A 13,809-nucleotide genomic window follows, 5' to 3' on the forward strand; every position below is an offset into this window, starting at 1 on the left:
CCACCTGTTCCCTTTTCACAGATGAGGACGCTGTGGTCAGACCTGGTAGGTGACGTTCCTCTCCAAACTGCACTTGAGGAAGAACAGTGAAATGACCGAGAGCAAACCCTTCTGTTCTGATTTGATCAGAGGAAAGAGCACTTAGGGTATCATCAAGGGAGTGGAGCAGGGAGAAGAGGGGAGGCTTGGAAAGAGACAGCTCTCCTAACTTGTGGAAAGGCCTGTGCAGATGAAAATTACATTTTCCTTAAAGTCGATGAAAAGTTATATCCCCCAGGATCAAGAATGTGTCTTTGATCTTGCCTTCCAGACCAGAAACACAACGTCACCAAACCCTTAGGTTTGGGGTAGCAGCCTCAGCAACACCTGGGCCAGCATGTTTTGGGGAGCGGGCCAGTTCTGGGTCTGGTAAAGCCATCATAGATATTACATCTTTCTTGGACTAACATTATTAGGAGAAAAGGCTTTAGGTGACACTCTAGGCTTCACAGCGTCCATGTGTGCTTGTGGGTGGGGTTTGCAAACTCTAGCAGGTAGTCGGAGAGAAAGACAAGAGCCACCCACACAAGGAGACACAGGAGCCCACACAGTCTGGGAAGCTTTGTGGCCATGCTTCTATTTTAAGAGCATGAGATATGCACCCACACACAGCAAAGGCATACGTGTACACATCATCCACACGTCTAAGGACTTATAAACCTTGACAGGTGTCGGGCAGCAGAGCAGGGGTGGGGAAATCTTCACAAAGATTTGCAATTTTTATGGGAATGACCTAATCCAACTAAAGCCTTGATGCTAGAAAGGATTATTTTAATGATCTAGCCTTCTGTTGGTCTTTTTCTCCAGTTGGTAATAAATCTGCTCCCAGAAGCAGCATGTGGTACTAGGTTCTACCCGGGCCTCTTGTCCTACTGCCTGCAGAATCCATTTTTCAGATCTGGGTAGCAGACATGTCTTTGGGTATCTGGCTGCATTCAGGGTGAAAGTCTTTGTAACTGAATTAGCGCCACCACCAAATATTGCAGCAGATGCAATAGTCACTGCAGATATAGGTGCAATGGAGAGTTTGTCTTTGCCTTTGCAAGCTAAGGGTTTTCCATTTGGGGGACCTTTGTTCTGTGTCCACCGACCTCTACCTCCAACATATATCCATGCTCCCAATACCCACTTCCCCTTCCCAGTCACTCAAGAAGAGGGGCAGCCAGGATTCAACACACTAAAAGAACTTGGACTAGTTCCAGGGGAATGCCCTAGAGCGCCACAGGAGACCCAATGAACAGGTGAATAGGAAAGAAGTGAACAGGAAAGAAGTCTGCTGTCATGTTTTGACCCTGCTGTCATGTTTTGACCCTGCAAAGATATACTTGCCAGACTGACAAAATGAGAAAGTCTAGCAATAACAATGTGGGCGAGATTATATATGGATCTTTCATACCCTGCTGGAAAAAAGGTGAACTTGAGAAAAGTCTGGTGATGTTGTCTTATGTTGAAGAGCAACACACGAATGACCCAGCAGTACCATTCCTGCTTCCACACCATAAAGACATTCATACAGACACTTTTATGTACAGGGAGACTCTTGGGGCCCCTGTGAATGATGAATTATGAAACTGAAAACAACCCCATATCATCATCAGCAGAACAGATCAAATCCTGGTGGTATATTCATACAATACAGCACCACACAGCAATATCTATGAATGAACTACAAGAAGAAAACAACATAGTAAGTATTCAAAAAACAATGTTATTTGAAAGAAGTTAACCACACACAAGTATGCATACACAATCATACCCACACACCTGATTCTGTAGGAGTCTATGCATTTAGAATTCAAAAACAAAAAAAACTTGTATTTAAGGATGCATCCTTGGAGAATGAAACTACAAAGAAAAACAAGGATTAGCATAACAGGACAAAGAGGACAGAGCTTCCCTTCAGGGAGGGAGGTGGTGAGGAGAGGACACGGGAGGGAGAGTGGGGGAGGAGCTCTTTTTTATTCTTAAACTGGGGGGGTGGTCACATGGGATTGTTTTATAAGAATTATTAAGCTATCTCTTCTCTGTTTATGCACTTTTCCATGCATATGTTACTTTTCATATTGGAAAACAAAACTGAAGCAATCCTTCCTCCAAGCAGAGCTCCCAGGGCTGATTTCACCAAGACTGAAGACTGAGAAGCCCAGATTGCATTGCTTTCCTTCCTTCCTCTTTCATATGCAAATGGAGTTTCCATGCCTATGTCATCCTATAGACTGAGGTGGCAAAGTACACACACACACACACACACACACACACACACACACACACACACACGACACACACACACACACACACGCTGCTTCTCCTGCCAAGCTCTGCTCTGATCTGGGCAAAACGCCCCTTCAAAAGGACCCCTGTTGTCTCATTTGACCTCCACAGAACCCCCCCTTGGGACTCAAGATTATCCAAAGACTAAGAACGGAATTTCAGTTCTATTCCTCCTGCAGGGCCAGGTTGGAGAGGGAGTGTTTTTTCCATTTACCCAACATCCTGCCTTTTCAAAGACTGCAGACAGTCAGCTGCAGGAGCCAGGAGACAGTGGCTGGACCGCAATTCGAGGGACACTCTCCTTTTCATAAGCCCAGGGCCCAGGCCCACCTGTGACAACTGTCAAGCCACAGCACTTTGTCATTCCAACAACCTGGCTTAGAAACCTCCCTAGCCTCGCCCCCCACTGCCCAGCTGAGTGCAACCTTCCCGAACTCAACTTTAATCCATTGAATAGGACTTATGGGATACACTCCAATTCTGCCTGGAAATTCCCTTGGAAGTGCTATTGTTTTAAACTCCGATAGGAAAAAGTGAGCCTTGCAAGGCAGACAAGCAACAATTTCAAAGAAATCTGCAGGACTCATTAGAAAGGACCCTGGGCCTCCCCGGTGATGCAGCAGGTGGAGCACAGCGCTGTGAAGCTGTCCGCAGCCTCTGCAGCATGGGCTCAATTCCCAGCCAGCCAGGGAGATACCCACATGGCATGGCGCGGCAGACCTCTCCTGTCTTGCCCGCTGCTCCCCTCAGCAGTGTATTTCAATCTGCTTGTTCTGTTCCCCACTCTGTCTCTGGTAAATTCTCTCACACACACCCCCACACCTCTGGCCTGTAACCCCATATTTATATGCATAAATAAATAAATCTTTAAAAAAAAAAAAAAAGGAAAGGACTCTGGACCAGGAACCAGAAGCATGAGCTCAAGCTCACTGGGACTATACGGACATCACCTGGTTTCCTAATGTCTCACACCTTGTCCTACTCAAAGGAACCACTGAGCTGAATGTGTAAGAGATGCCTTTAAGACCAAAGCATGCTGTGCAGACATAAGGGATGATGATGAGGAGGAGGAGGAGGATCATTATTATGAAAAAGATCCAGATTTTACTACTCAACATACCCCACTTTTGAAGAAGAGAAAAAGCTCCTGGGTATAACTAAGATTGGTTTTGGCATACATAAATTACTGTTATAATGGGTCTGCACAGAAGTCATACAACACCCTATGACCCTGCTGGGGTAGTGGTATGGTACCACCTTCACTCATGTCCCTATCCTGTGCCAACCAGGAGGGTTCAGTCATAGACAAGACTGGAAAGAGATCAAGGCCCTTAAACAAAGCTCAGAGGTCAAGTGCCTGACCTTGGCCTCAGGGGCGCTGTGTGCTAGCCTGGACCTATCATTCCAGGCTGAGTTCTGCATACTGAATGTGGCTGTTCAGTCATGGGATACAGAAGAGGTGGCTGTCATCCTGTTCCTATAGAAATGCATTTTTTTTTAAAGGAACACATTTGGACAGTTATGGGAGCCAAGGGATACAGACAATTTCCAATATCCAAGGTCAAAGTGGATCTAGCTTAATTCCTTTTGGTCCCCGCTGAAAGAATCAGAAAGTGATTATAGATAAAAAAGCCCCAAGCCTGCATGAAGTCCATCAGGAGTAGGACGGCACTGACCACTCCCAGTCTTATGATTCCATTAGTCAACACTGGGAGAGACTTTAGAGACTGAGCGGCCTAATTCTTAGAAAGGCCCCCAGGAACAAAGGGCTGATGGGAGGGAGTGATGCAGTCCTGTTGGCCTCACTGTCTGTCTGCAAATCTCAGGCTCCAGAGCCTTGACCCCTCTCATCAGACCTCACCGCTAAAGTGACTGTGGCCCTTCCAACCCTCACAGCAAATGGCCAGATTCAGGAAACACTTCATCACAGCACTGAAGGGCCAAGCTCCGGGAGGGCGGAGGAACTGGTCACGTTCTGGGAATGTTTTCAGGCATGTTAGGAGTGTCCTAAAAGCAGTTCCCGCAATGCCAATGTTTCATCACCCTGTCCCAGTTTTTTGGGCAAAGCTACAGGGGCATATTTGTCCCCACTCACTCCTGCGCCACAACTTGAGCTCCTTGTTTTATTTAACCATTTTAAAGTATTTCCAAAATGATTAGCTCGCCAGAAGATCTGACCAGACACTCTTCCAAAGAGGACATACAGATGGCCAATAGACGCATGATATAATCAGGGAAATGCAAACCCAAACCATGTGGTGACATACCTCACACCTGTGAGAATGGCTTACATCAAAAAGATTGATAAGAAGAAGTGGTGGCAAGGGTGTAGAGAAAAAGGAGCCTTTGTATACTGTTGTTGGGAATGTAAATTGGTGCAACAACTTTGGGAAAGAATGTGAAGTTTCCTCAAAACACTGAAAAAATGATCCAGGAAACTCATTTGGGTATCTATTGGAAGAATATGAAGTCATTAACTTGAAGAATTGTATGCACCATGTTTACTGCAGCATTATTTATAACAGCTAAGATATGGAGACAACCTAAGTGCCCATTGATGGATGATTGGAATAAAGAAGATGTAGGGCCTCCCCTGGTGGTGCAGCGGTTGAGCACTGGGCTGCGAAGCTGCCCACAGCCTCTGCAGTGCCCTTTCGATCCCTGGCCACCAGCGAGGGTCCCACATGGTGCGAAAGACCTCTCCTGTCTCGCCCGCTGCTCCCCTCAGCAGTGTATTTTGTCAGTCTGCCTGTTCTGCTTCCCGCTCTGGCTCTGGTGAATTCTCTCACCCTCCCACGCTTTTGACTGTACCCAGTGCTTGTATAAATAAATAAATAAATCTTTAAAAAATAAAGATGTAATGTGTGTGCGTGTGTGTGTGTATACACACATACATACAATAGAACACTATTCAGCTATAAAAAAAATGAAATGTTGCCACTTGCAGCAAAATGGAAGGAACTCAAGGGAGTGAAGCAAGTGAAATAAATCAGAAAGAGAAAGACAAATATTGGATGAGTTCACCTATAGTGCAATATAAGGAAACAGAGCAGATGAGCAGACAAAAGAAAAGAAAGATAAAACAGGGGACACGGACAAACAGAACTGAGGTTACAAAGGGGAAGTGAGTGCAAAGTGGGAGCAAGGGCAGAGGAGGCTAGTGAATGATGGTGGGTGTCATTTTGTTTCATAGAATAAATTTAAAATAGTCTTACTCTGAATAAAAACTGACTTCATAGGAACAAACAGGTAATGTCATGACTGTCAGGGACCCAGCTCAGCTGCCCTGACTTTTCCAGCCGCGACAAATGACAGCGATGTCACTATAAATGGTGGTGACACACTGAGTGCTCCTTCTGCCTAGTCCTTCCTCTACCTATCTAGGAGAGCCTGCTTGCATTAATTAATTTTTTTAAAGATTTATTTATCTATGCATACAAGAACTAGGGTATAAGCCAGAGGTGTGGGAGGTGAGAGGATTCACCAGAGAGAGTGGGGAGCAGAAAAGGCAGATCAACTGAAATACACTGCTGAGGGGAGCAGCAGGCGAGACAGGAGAGGTCTGCCATGTGGGTTTCTCCTTGGCCAGCCAGGGATCTAACTTGAACTCGTGCTGTAGTGGCTGGCAGTAGCTTGATAGCACTGTCTTTAACCCCTGCGCCACCAGGGAGGCCCTCTTGCTTACATTTAATGGAGATAAAAATGGGGGCATGGAGGGTTACACACTAGGGAAACGAATAGCAACTATAAAAGAAATATATAATTATTCAGGAAGGAAGTGTGTAAAATGACCCGAGGAACCACCCTAACCTCCAGAACTTTGTTACTGAACTAACCTTGAAAGCATAGGAAAAAACAAACAAACAAAAAAACAAACAAAAAAAACCAACTGGGATACAAAGTGAATGAGGAAAAAAAAGAAATGTAACAACCCTAGACCCAGAAGGGAGATGCCACCACCTTAAAACCAGAGGTAAGATGCATATTGCATTTTTACCTTTTATTTAGTTCTGCATTCCCTAAAAGTCAAGGTAAAAATAGAAATACATAGGCTATATGTTTATTTTCAATGTTCACATCTTACATAGCTACAACATAATGGCAAACAGAGGAAATTGGCATTGGTATGAAGCGTGTGTATAGTTCTGTCATTATATCACACGTGTGGATTTGTGTAGCCAATTTACAACCAAGACCTCCCTAGTGCTATCCCTCTGGGTACTGCTCTTCTCCCCCACCATCCTGAACCCTTGGCAGCCATCAGTTTGTCCTCTTTCTCTATAACAGCCATTTCAAAGAAGTTATATAAATGAAATCCTATAGTACATGACCTTCTGAGATTTTTTTTAATTTTTATTTTGTTATGGAGTTGAGATTAGCTTTTTTGAAGTCACATAATACTCTTGGGATACATCCAATTGTTGTGTGTATCAACAATCCATTCTTTTTCACTGATGAATAGGATTCCCAGGTATAATGTACCATGGCTGATTTAACCATTTCCCTACTTTTTTGAACTTTTTTGAAAGAAAAAAGTAATTACATTTTATTCTATTTCCCCCCATCACCATCCCTTATGCCCTTTGACACTTTCTCCCCCATCCCCATCCCTCTTAATCTCAGAGGCCTCATTTCCTTTGTTAGTGTCCACTATTTTGCTTTGTTAAATTGTATGCTCTGTAAATGTCCAATATTTGCCTCTGTCATTTTGACTGTACTACATATAATTCCCTAGAAATCCTTTTATTTTGCTATACATGGCAATATTTCATCTTTCCTTATGGCTGAAACAGTATTCCATTATACATACATGCCACATCTCCTTGATCCAGTCCTCTATCAGTGAGCACTTAGGTTGATTCCAAGTCCTAGCTATTGTAAATAATGCTGCAATAAACACTGTAGAGCATGCAATATTTTAAGCAGATGTTTCATGCTTTTCAGATATATGTCCAAGAGTAGGACTGTTGGATTGTATAGTATTTTGACTTTTAGTTTATATGGTTCTTTTCTTATATATGAAAAAGCAAGGTATTTATGTTTTACTGATTCTCTTTGTCACCAGCAATTTGGTATGATTTTGGATGAGTGTGTGTGTATCAGACACTTGGTATTATACACAAACACACACACACACATATATATATTTATTTACCAAAGAATATAATAGGTTAATTCTAGTGCTTTATGAAAACATACTGTGGGAAGTTCATGCACTGTGTGTCCTGATCAAGTAAAGATATGGAAACCTATAATCTTCCTTACCTCCTCCAGTTTGTCCACTCGCCCCACCAGCTTGGTGGTGACTGAATGCAGCTTCAGGAGATCCAGGCCATAGAAGGCTCCTTCCAGCATGTCTATGATGGTGGAAAGCTGTGGAAAAGGGCAGCATTAGTCCAGGGCAGGGGTAGATAGACCGAGGGAAAGTCGTTTCCTTTCAGATGCCCATGTTGGCAGCCATAAGTCAGGAATGGGGAGGTGGCCCTTAGAAACTGCCATTTGTGCTGGTGGGCACACAGAGAAACTCAATGGTGTAGCTGTGGGCATTCTGCTTTCTGGAATACTTGGGTAAGAGAATAGTGAACAATCGAACCTGAGGTCTAGACACATTCACCAAACCATTTATATTCTTTTATTAAGTCTGCCAGTTGCAAGGACATGTCTTTCAAACAAGACACACTGTGTGCTCCTTAAAGTTGGCCCTTGAGTGACACAGATTTGAACTACCTGGGGTCTATTAATAGATGGTTTTTTTTTTTTTTCTTTTCCGATCTGAAGTTTCTGTGTTGACAAATCTGACCTACTGCTGAAGTCAGTTGGTTGAATCCCTTGATGCAGAATGCACAGAGACAAAGGGCTGTCTATAAGGGACTTGAGCATCCTTGGATTTTGGTATTCTGGTACTCTGGACACTTCTAATACCAAGGAATAACTGCAGTTAAATTTTGAAGAAGTAGGGCCTCCCCGGTGGCGCTGTGGTTGAGCGCTGGGTTGCGAAGCTGCCCTCAGCCTCTGCAGCGCCGGTTCGATCCCCAGCCACCGGGCGAGGGTCCCACGTGGCGCGCAGACCTCTCCTGCTGCCCACTGCTCCCCTCAGCAGTGTACTTCGTCGTTCTACCTTGTACTGTTCCCCACTCTGGCTCTGGTGAAATCTCTCACCCTCCCGCACTTCTGACTGTACCCAGTGCTTGTATAAATAAATAAATAAATCTTTAAAAAAAAATTTTGAAGAAGTAAAAGTTATAATCATATTTTTCACCATGGGGGGTAGGATGGGTGCCCTTAATTCCCAAGTGGCTCAAGGGCCACTGTAATGCCTAAATGGCCAACTGTAATGTCTATATATATTGTCTTCATCCCCAAGGCACCCAGCGCAGTGCCTGCTTCATAACAGGTGAGCTATAAATACTCAACAAAGTAGCTTATACATGCCACTGCCTGGAGGACTTGCTTCTGAAACACTCAGCTTCATCATCTCTGTCATCTTTTGGAGTCTCCAAAAGATGCCAATGAAAGTTTCTCCTTAGCAGTGCAAGCCAAACTGACACTGGTGTAAAAGAAACTCAGGAGCTGATCTCTGAGGTAGAAAGCTGCCCAGGGGCATCCAGGCTTTTCTGTTCGGTCATATGGTCCCTCCTGCCAGGAAACCCTGGGAGCATGATGGCTGAGGCCCTAGTGGCAGCCAGGGCAAGTGACTAGGGGCAAAGGGGCAGATAGGAGACTTCCAAAGACCGGCCACATAATGGCCACCAGTATGCAATCTCTGCTCCTCTCTGATCTCCCAGTCTTGTTTTCAGATGAAGAATCCCTCATGAGAAATACTCAGATTTGCACAATCTCCTTCCCCCACCAGTGGAAGACAGCTGAAACTGGTTAAGAGCCATGGGAACCAGCTGGTATGTACCATGGTGATTTTCCCAGTCCTCATAGAACATTTTGCCTGCTGTTGTTCTAGACACTCCCAAGAGTTCAGTCCTATAACTGGGTGACTGACTGTGCCTTTGGTTCCAAAAGAAGTTTCATGACAGATCTGCAGCTCTGAGTGACTTGGCCAGATCCTGGAATTCTCCTTGACCTGGTAAGCACGCTCTGCTTAAAGGGATACCACGGACCATCAGTTACCAAGCATATGGAGTGGAGGGTGGGGCAGCACTTCACGAGGTCATTCTTTAAAGGAACTGGATTCCTGAGCTCTGACAGTATGGCAGGCATTGCACAGGTACTCAACAATTATCATGTGATCAATTCTCAAAACCACCCCATAACGTCAATGGCGCTCCTCACATTTTTTATTCCAGGAGACTGAGGACAGAAAAGTGAGATCAGCTGAGTAGAATGCTGCAGCAGGTGGTGGCACGGCAAGGATGTGAAACCCTGTTATCTGACTCCCCTTCAAGGTCACCTCATTGGCAGCCTTGAGCTGCCAGTGAGGGCGAGTGTGGGGATCACACAGAACTCTCGACCAGCACAGGGCTGTGGAACATAGCACAGGCTCCAAGTTTGACTGAGAACAGCCCCAGATCTCTCCTGCCCTGGGTCACCCAGCCCTCGAGGACCGCAGGATCAAGCTGTGTCTCTCACCCCTGTGGGGTGCCTGTTAGGCTGACAGTAAATGATGGCAGCAATTCTCCAGGGAAACAACTTCAAGTTGTCTTGGTTGGCTGGGCCTGGGAGTCATTTCCAACCCGACCTCCCAGGCTCCATCAGGAGCGGCAGACATAGCACATCTCCCTCAGACATCAGGTTTGTAAATGGCCTGTTTGTGAGTCCTGAGTCTTCATGCACCACTCTGGAGCCCAGGGCTTGACCTCCTTAAAGGCTGAAACAAGTCCCTGTGATTCAAAGCCTCACAACACTCAGCAATGGTCCTGCTGGGCTCCTTGGTCCCCAAAGTGCTTCTGTCCCAAAGCCTCTCCACACCAGGTCCTACCTTCAAATCCCGGCTGTCTGCCTCCCGAAGCTTCTGGAGCCGGAAGTCTCCCTCACAGGGATTAAGGGCCGATGGGGGCGCGACACAGGCACACTTGCAGGAGGAGCCTGAGGTGATGGTCTCCACCGTGTAGAAGTCTTCCTTTCTGGAAGTCCCTTCATTCACCCTCTGGCAGGCGTCTCGACCCAGAGGTCTCACCACACACTTGCACTGACAGTCGGAGCCCTCAGACACAGCCTTGACTTTGTCATAGTCTCCCAGCAACTGCAGAGAGATTGGGGATAGGTGGGGAGGGGGGGGTGCAAACACAGACATCAACCAGGCTCTCCCATTCACTTTGCTAAATGTCCTGCCCTGGCCGGGGACCTCAGACCACTCTGAACTGCGGGGTGAAGAGGGCATCGCAACACCGTTTGCTGACTGACACTTCCTTGGAGACACTCAGAATCTGCTCTTTTTGTTTGTCTTGGAAAGCTGTGTGTTCCTTAGGGGACTGAACCTTTCATCATTTAAAGGAAAAAAGCAAATGAGACTCTCATCTTCCAGCATCCCCTGCCTGAGCTAGATAAGACTCAAACAGGACAAGAAGACAGGATTAATACAGGGGACTGACCTTCCAACTTGAAGACCACAGTCATCCCTTGGACAAAGCAGGGGTTGTGGGCACTGGTCTCCTGAAAATCCTTGTGTAACTTTTGACTACCCCAAAACTTAAGTATCAATAACCCACATTGACCAGAAGCCTTAATGATAACAGCACAGTCAATCCAGACCTATCTTGTATGCTATATATATTCTGTATTGTATTCTTACAATACAGTAAGCTGGAGAAAAGACAATGTTATTAAAAAATACATTTATAGTACTGCAAATTTATTTGCTGATACCATAAATTCATGCTGTTTACAAGAATCTGTTTTAGTGGTTTTGAAATGTCAAACCTTTGTTGTTCAAGGCCAACTGTACTTGCTTCTGCCTTGTTCTTTCATTCACCTGTGATGTAATGCCAACCTGTGACTGTGTGAGGCGCTGCGAGGGGAAAGAGATAGGCCAGACAGAGAGCCAACCATGCAGGAGAGGAAGCAAGAACAGTCACATATAATGGAGAGTGAGAGGTGTCCCTGAAGCTGCCAAGTGCAGGGGGAGCAACCTCAATTAGGCACCAGGGAAGGCTTCTTGGAAGAAGTGGTATTTGAACTCAGCACTAAAGGAGGGGTTGATTTGGAGAAAGAGAACTAGGAGGGAAGAGACAGACCCTGAAACCAGTAACATTCATTCGACCTAGGGGCTCATTTAGCTGCCAGAATGCTTTCTGAACCCAAACCCCAGGCCAAAGCCAGCAGAATAAACCTGCAGCGCTTGGTGCTTATACAGTGCTAACCATTTCCTAGTGAGTGTCTGCCCGGACAGCCTCCCTTATGCAGGAAAACATAACAGGAGGCTTTTGAAGCCACCATTCTGGCATTTGCTGGGGAAAGGGCTCTCCCAAGCTCCTTTCCAACAGACCTGGTGTCCCCAAAGCCAGGGCCTCCTGTGTGAGCACAGAGAAGGGTCCCCGACTTTTGACAAATGGGCCTGGCAGGCAGGCACTGAAATTGTCAGAGTGGAAATATTCCTGGGATGCTGTCTGAGGGGAAGAAGGCTTGTAATGTTTTTCTTGCAGAGGTTGGGTTTCTTCTAGTACTAATATTTGTTTTAGGGCTGTTGTCAAATACAGAAAGGATCAGTGGAAGGAGCTGCGGTTCAGGGTGACTAAGCGGCTGGTCTTTATGGGGACTGGTGGGGGACAGTAAATCTTGGCTGTCTGCTCTGAAACTCTGCCTAGATTCCTGCATAACAAGGCTGGGAGACCCTGGGTGGGTCCTTCCTTTCAGGAGGCTCAGGTTTCAGGAAAACTTTTGTTGATGGTTCTCCAGAGCTCCAAAGTGGAGTTTCATGTCTTTTTGACTTTGGGGTCAGGGCAAGGCTATAGGTGGGTTTAGGACATACATTGACATAATTCTTACAGGAAGGATGAGCCGACCAAGTGTTTGATAAATACCAAGGGGACTTCATCATTCTTTTTTTTTTTTTCATCATTCTTTTTACAGCGAGGAGAAAAGAGCCATTCTGAGGGCTTAGAGGAAGGGCAGTAACTCTGTAGGAGTCCTTTCCTAGTCATCCCTTAGCCTTAGGATTATGGTGACACACGCTGCACAGTCACACTGGCTGTGGCGAGCATGCAACAAATACTCCAGAGAGCATTTCCCTAACAGATCTGTGCTGAAGTTTGTCAGAAGACCTGGCTCTACCCACCTCCAGCTCCAGTGCACTTTACTGTGCCTTACCTATATTGAACAAGAATAAGGGTCTGAGGATTGAGTCCAACAAACAAGCGAAAGTACTTTGTAAAGGGACAGTTACAAAGCCCATCACTATCAGTTGTCACTCAAGCCTACCTCACTCCCAACATCTGCCAGGTGGGAGTGGATCTGCGTTTCCACTCTATGTCTCCCAAACATGGGGTCTGGTTGTCAGTCCCTCTCTTTGGGGTCCTTACATTCATCCCACATGTTGTTTCCTGTCTTCATGTCCTGCCTGGGGCCTGACTCAGTGCCATGAAACATCTCCCCATCGGTTAGTCATCTGCCACCTTTCCAACCTGCCCACCTGCTCTCACATTCTAAGGCTGGCCAACAGGTACGCAGGCAGGAGATGGCCATGCTTCCAATGATTCGTGAACCATAACATTTTAATTTGGGTTTTTCCTTTCTTTTTAGGGAGTTCATGGACTCTTCCCTTCTCTCCTTTCTCCTGATTCCTAACTTTGGAAGACACCATGATTTTGAAAAGGTCATGCTACTTCACGTAAAAAAACAAAATTAAATGAAATATGAAAAGCAAATGCCCTTTCCTCGGGTAATGCAGAGAGACCCGTCTCCAGACTCTTCTAGAAGGACCATCTTCTGGCTCCTGTCACCACCCAAGGCAAGAGGGGTGGGTACTGGACTCCTACCTGCGACAGAACATTCTCTTGGTTGTCCGCCTCGTTTTGCAGAAAGTCGTCCTCCGTGGGCGCCGCCGTCTGCACATCTGGAGGCGCGCTGGTTTCTGTGGGTTGAATGCTGGACCCCCAGTCCGGAGCCACGACCAGGGTGATGCAAAGAACTAGCAGCAGAGGCTTGGCCATGAGGACGCGACAAGAAGAACGGCTGGGGTTGGGTTTGGGCAAAGACTGAGGCAAATGGGCGTTTGGGTTGGAGCCCGAGAGTGACTCTGAGAGCGCCTCTTAAAGCTAGGCGCGGCTGAGCGGGGCAGAAGGCAGCACCCCAGAGACCCTGGTCATCTCCTTCCCGACGAGGGCGATTGTGCAGCTCCTGCGAAGAGCAGGGCGCGGGGAAGATGGAGGTGGCACGCACTACCCCGGCGCGCTGTCCGCTGAAGGGGGCTCAGGTGGAAGGCAGGGGTCCCCGCAAATATAGCTAGTGAGCGCCGGGCAGGCGGCGGGGAGCCTCTGCAAGCACCGGCACCGACACGGGCTTGGGGCGGAGAGTTTTGGAGCGCACCTACTCCAGGCGCGGCGCGCGCCG

General features: G+C 46.6%; 1 protein-coding gene across 4 annotated transcripts in view; it reads right to left on the reverse strand.

Annotated features, from left to right (window-relative positions):
• Positions 1 to 13,809, reverse strand: part of OLFML2B (olfactomedin like 2B) — a 35,263-nt gene extending 21,454 nt beyond the window's left edge. For 2 of the 4 annotated variants that reach the window (XM_054693508.1, XM_037506578.2), the window contains exons 1-3: positions 13,236 to 13,809; positions 10,241 to 10,504; positions 7,576 to 7,683 (exon numbers count right to left, since the gene is read on the reverse strand). In XM_054693508.1, the coding sequence (XP_054549483.1) occupies positions 7,576 to 7,683; positions 10,241 to 10,504; positions 13,236 to 13,409 (546 nt within the window). In that variant the 5' untranslated portion in view covers positions 13,410 to 13,809. The remainder of the gene's footprint in view (positions 1 to 7,575; positions 7,684 to 10,240; positions 10,505 to 13,235) is intronic. The other 2 variants (XM_037506579.2, XM_054693507.1) reach the window with 1 other exon arrangement.

The sequence above is a fragment of the Talpa occidentalis genome, unplaced genomic scaffold (genome assembly GCF_014898055.3).
Source record: "Talpa occidentalis isolate TD23 unplaced genomic scaffold, MPIMG_talOcc4v2.1 talOcc4.12, whole genome shotgun sequence".
In the NCBI taxonomy this organism is placed as follows: domain Eukaryota; kingdom Metazoa; phylum Chordata; class Mammalia; order Eulipotyphla; family Talpidae; genus Talpa; species Talpa occidentalis.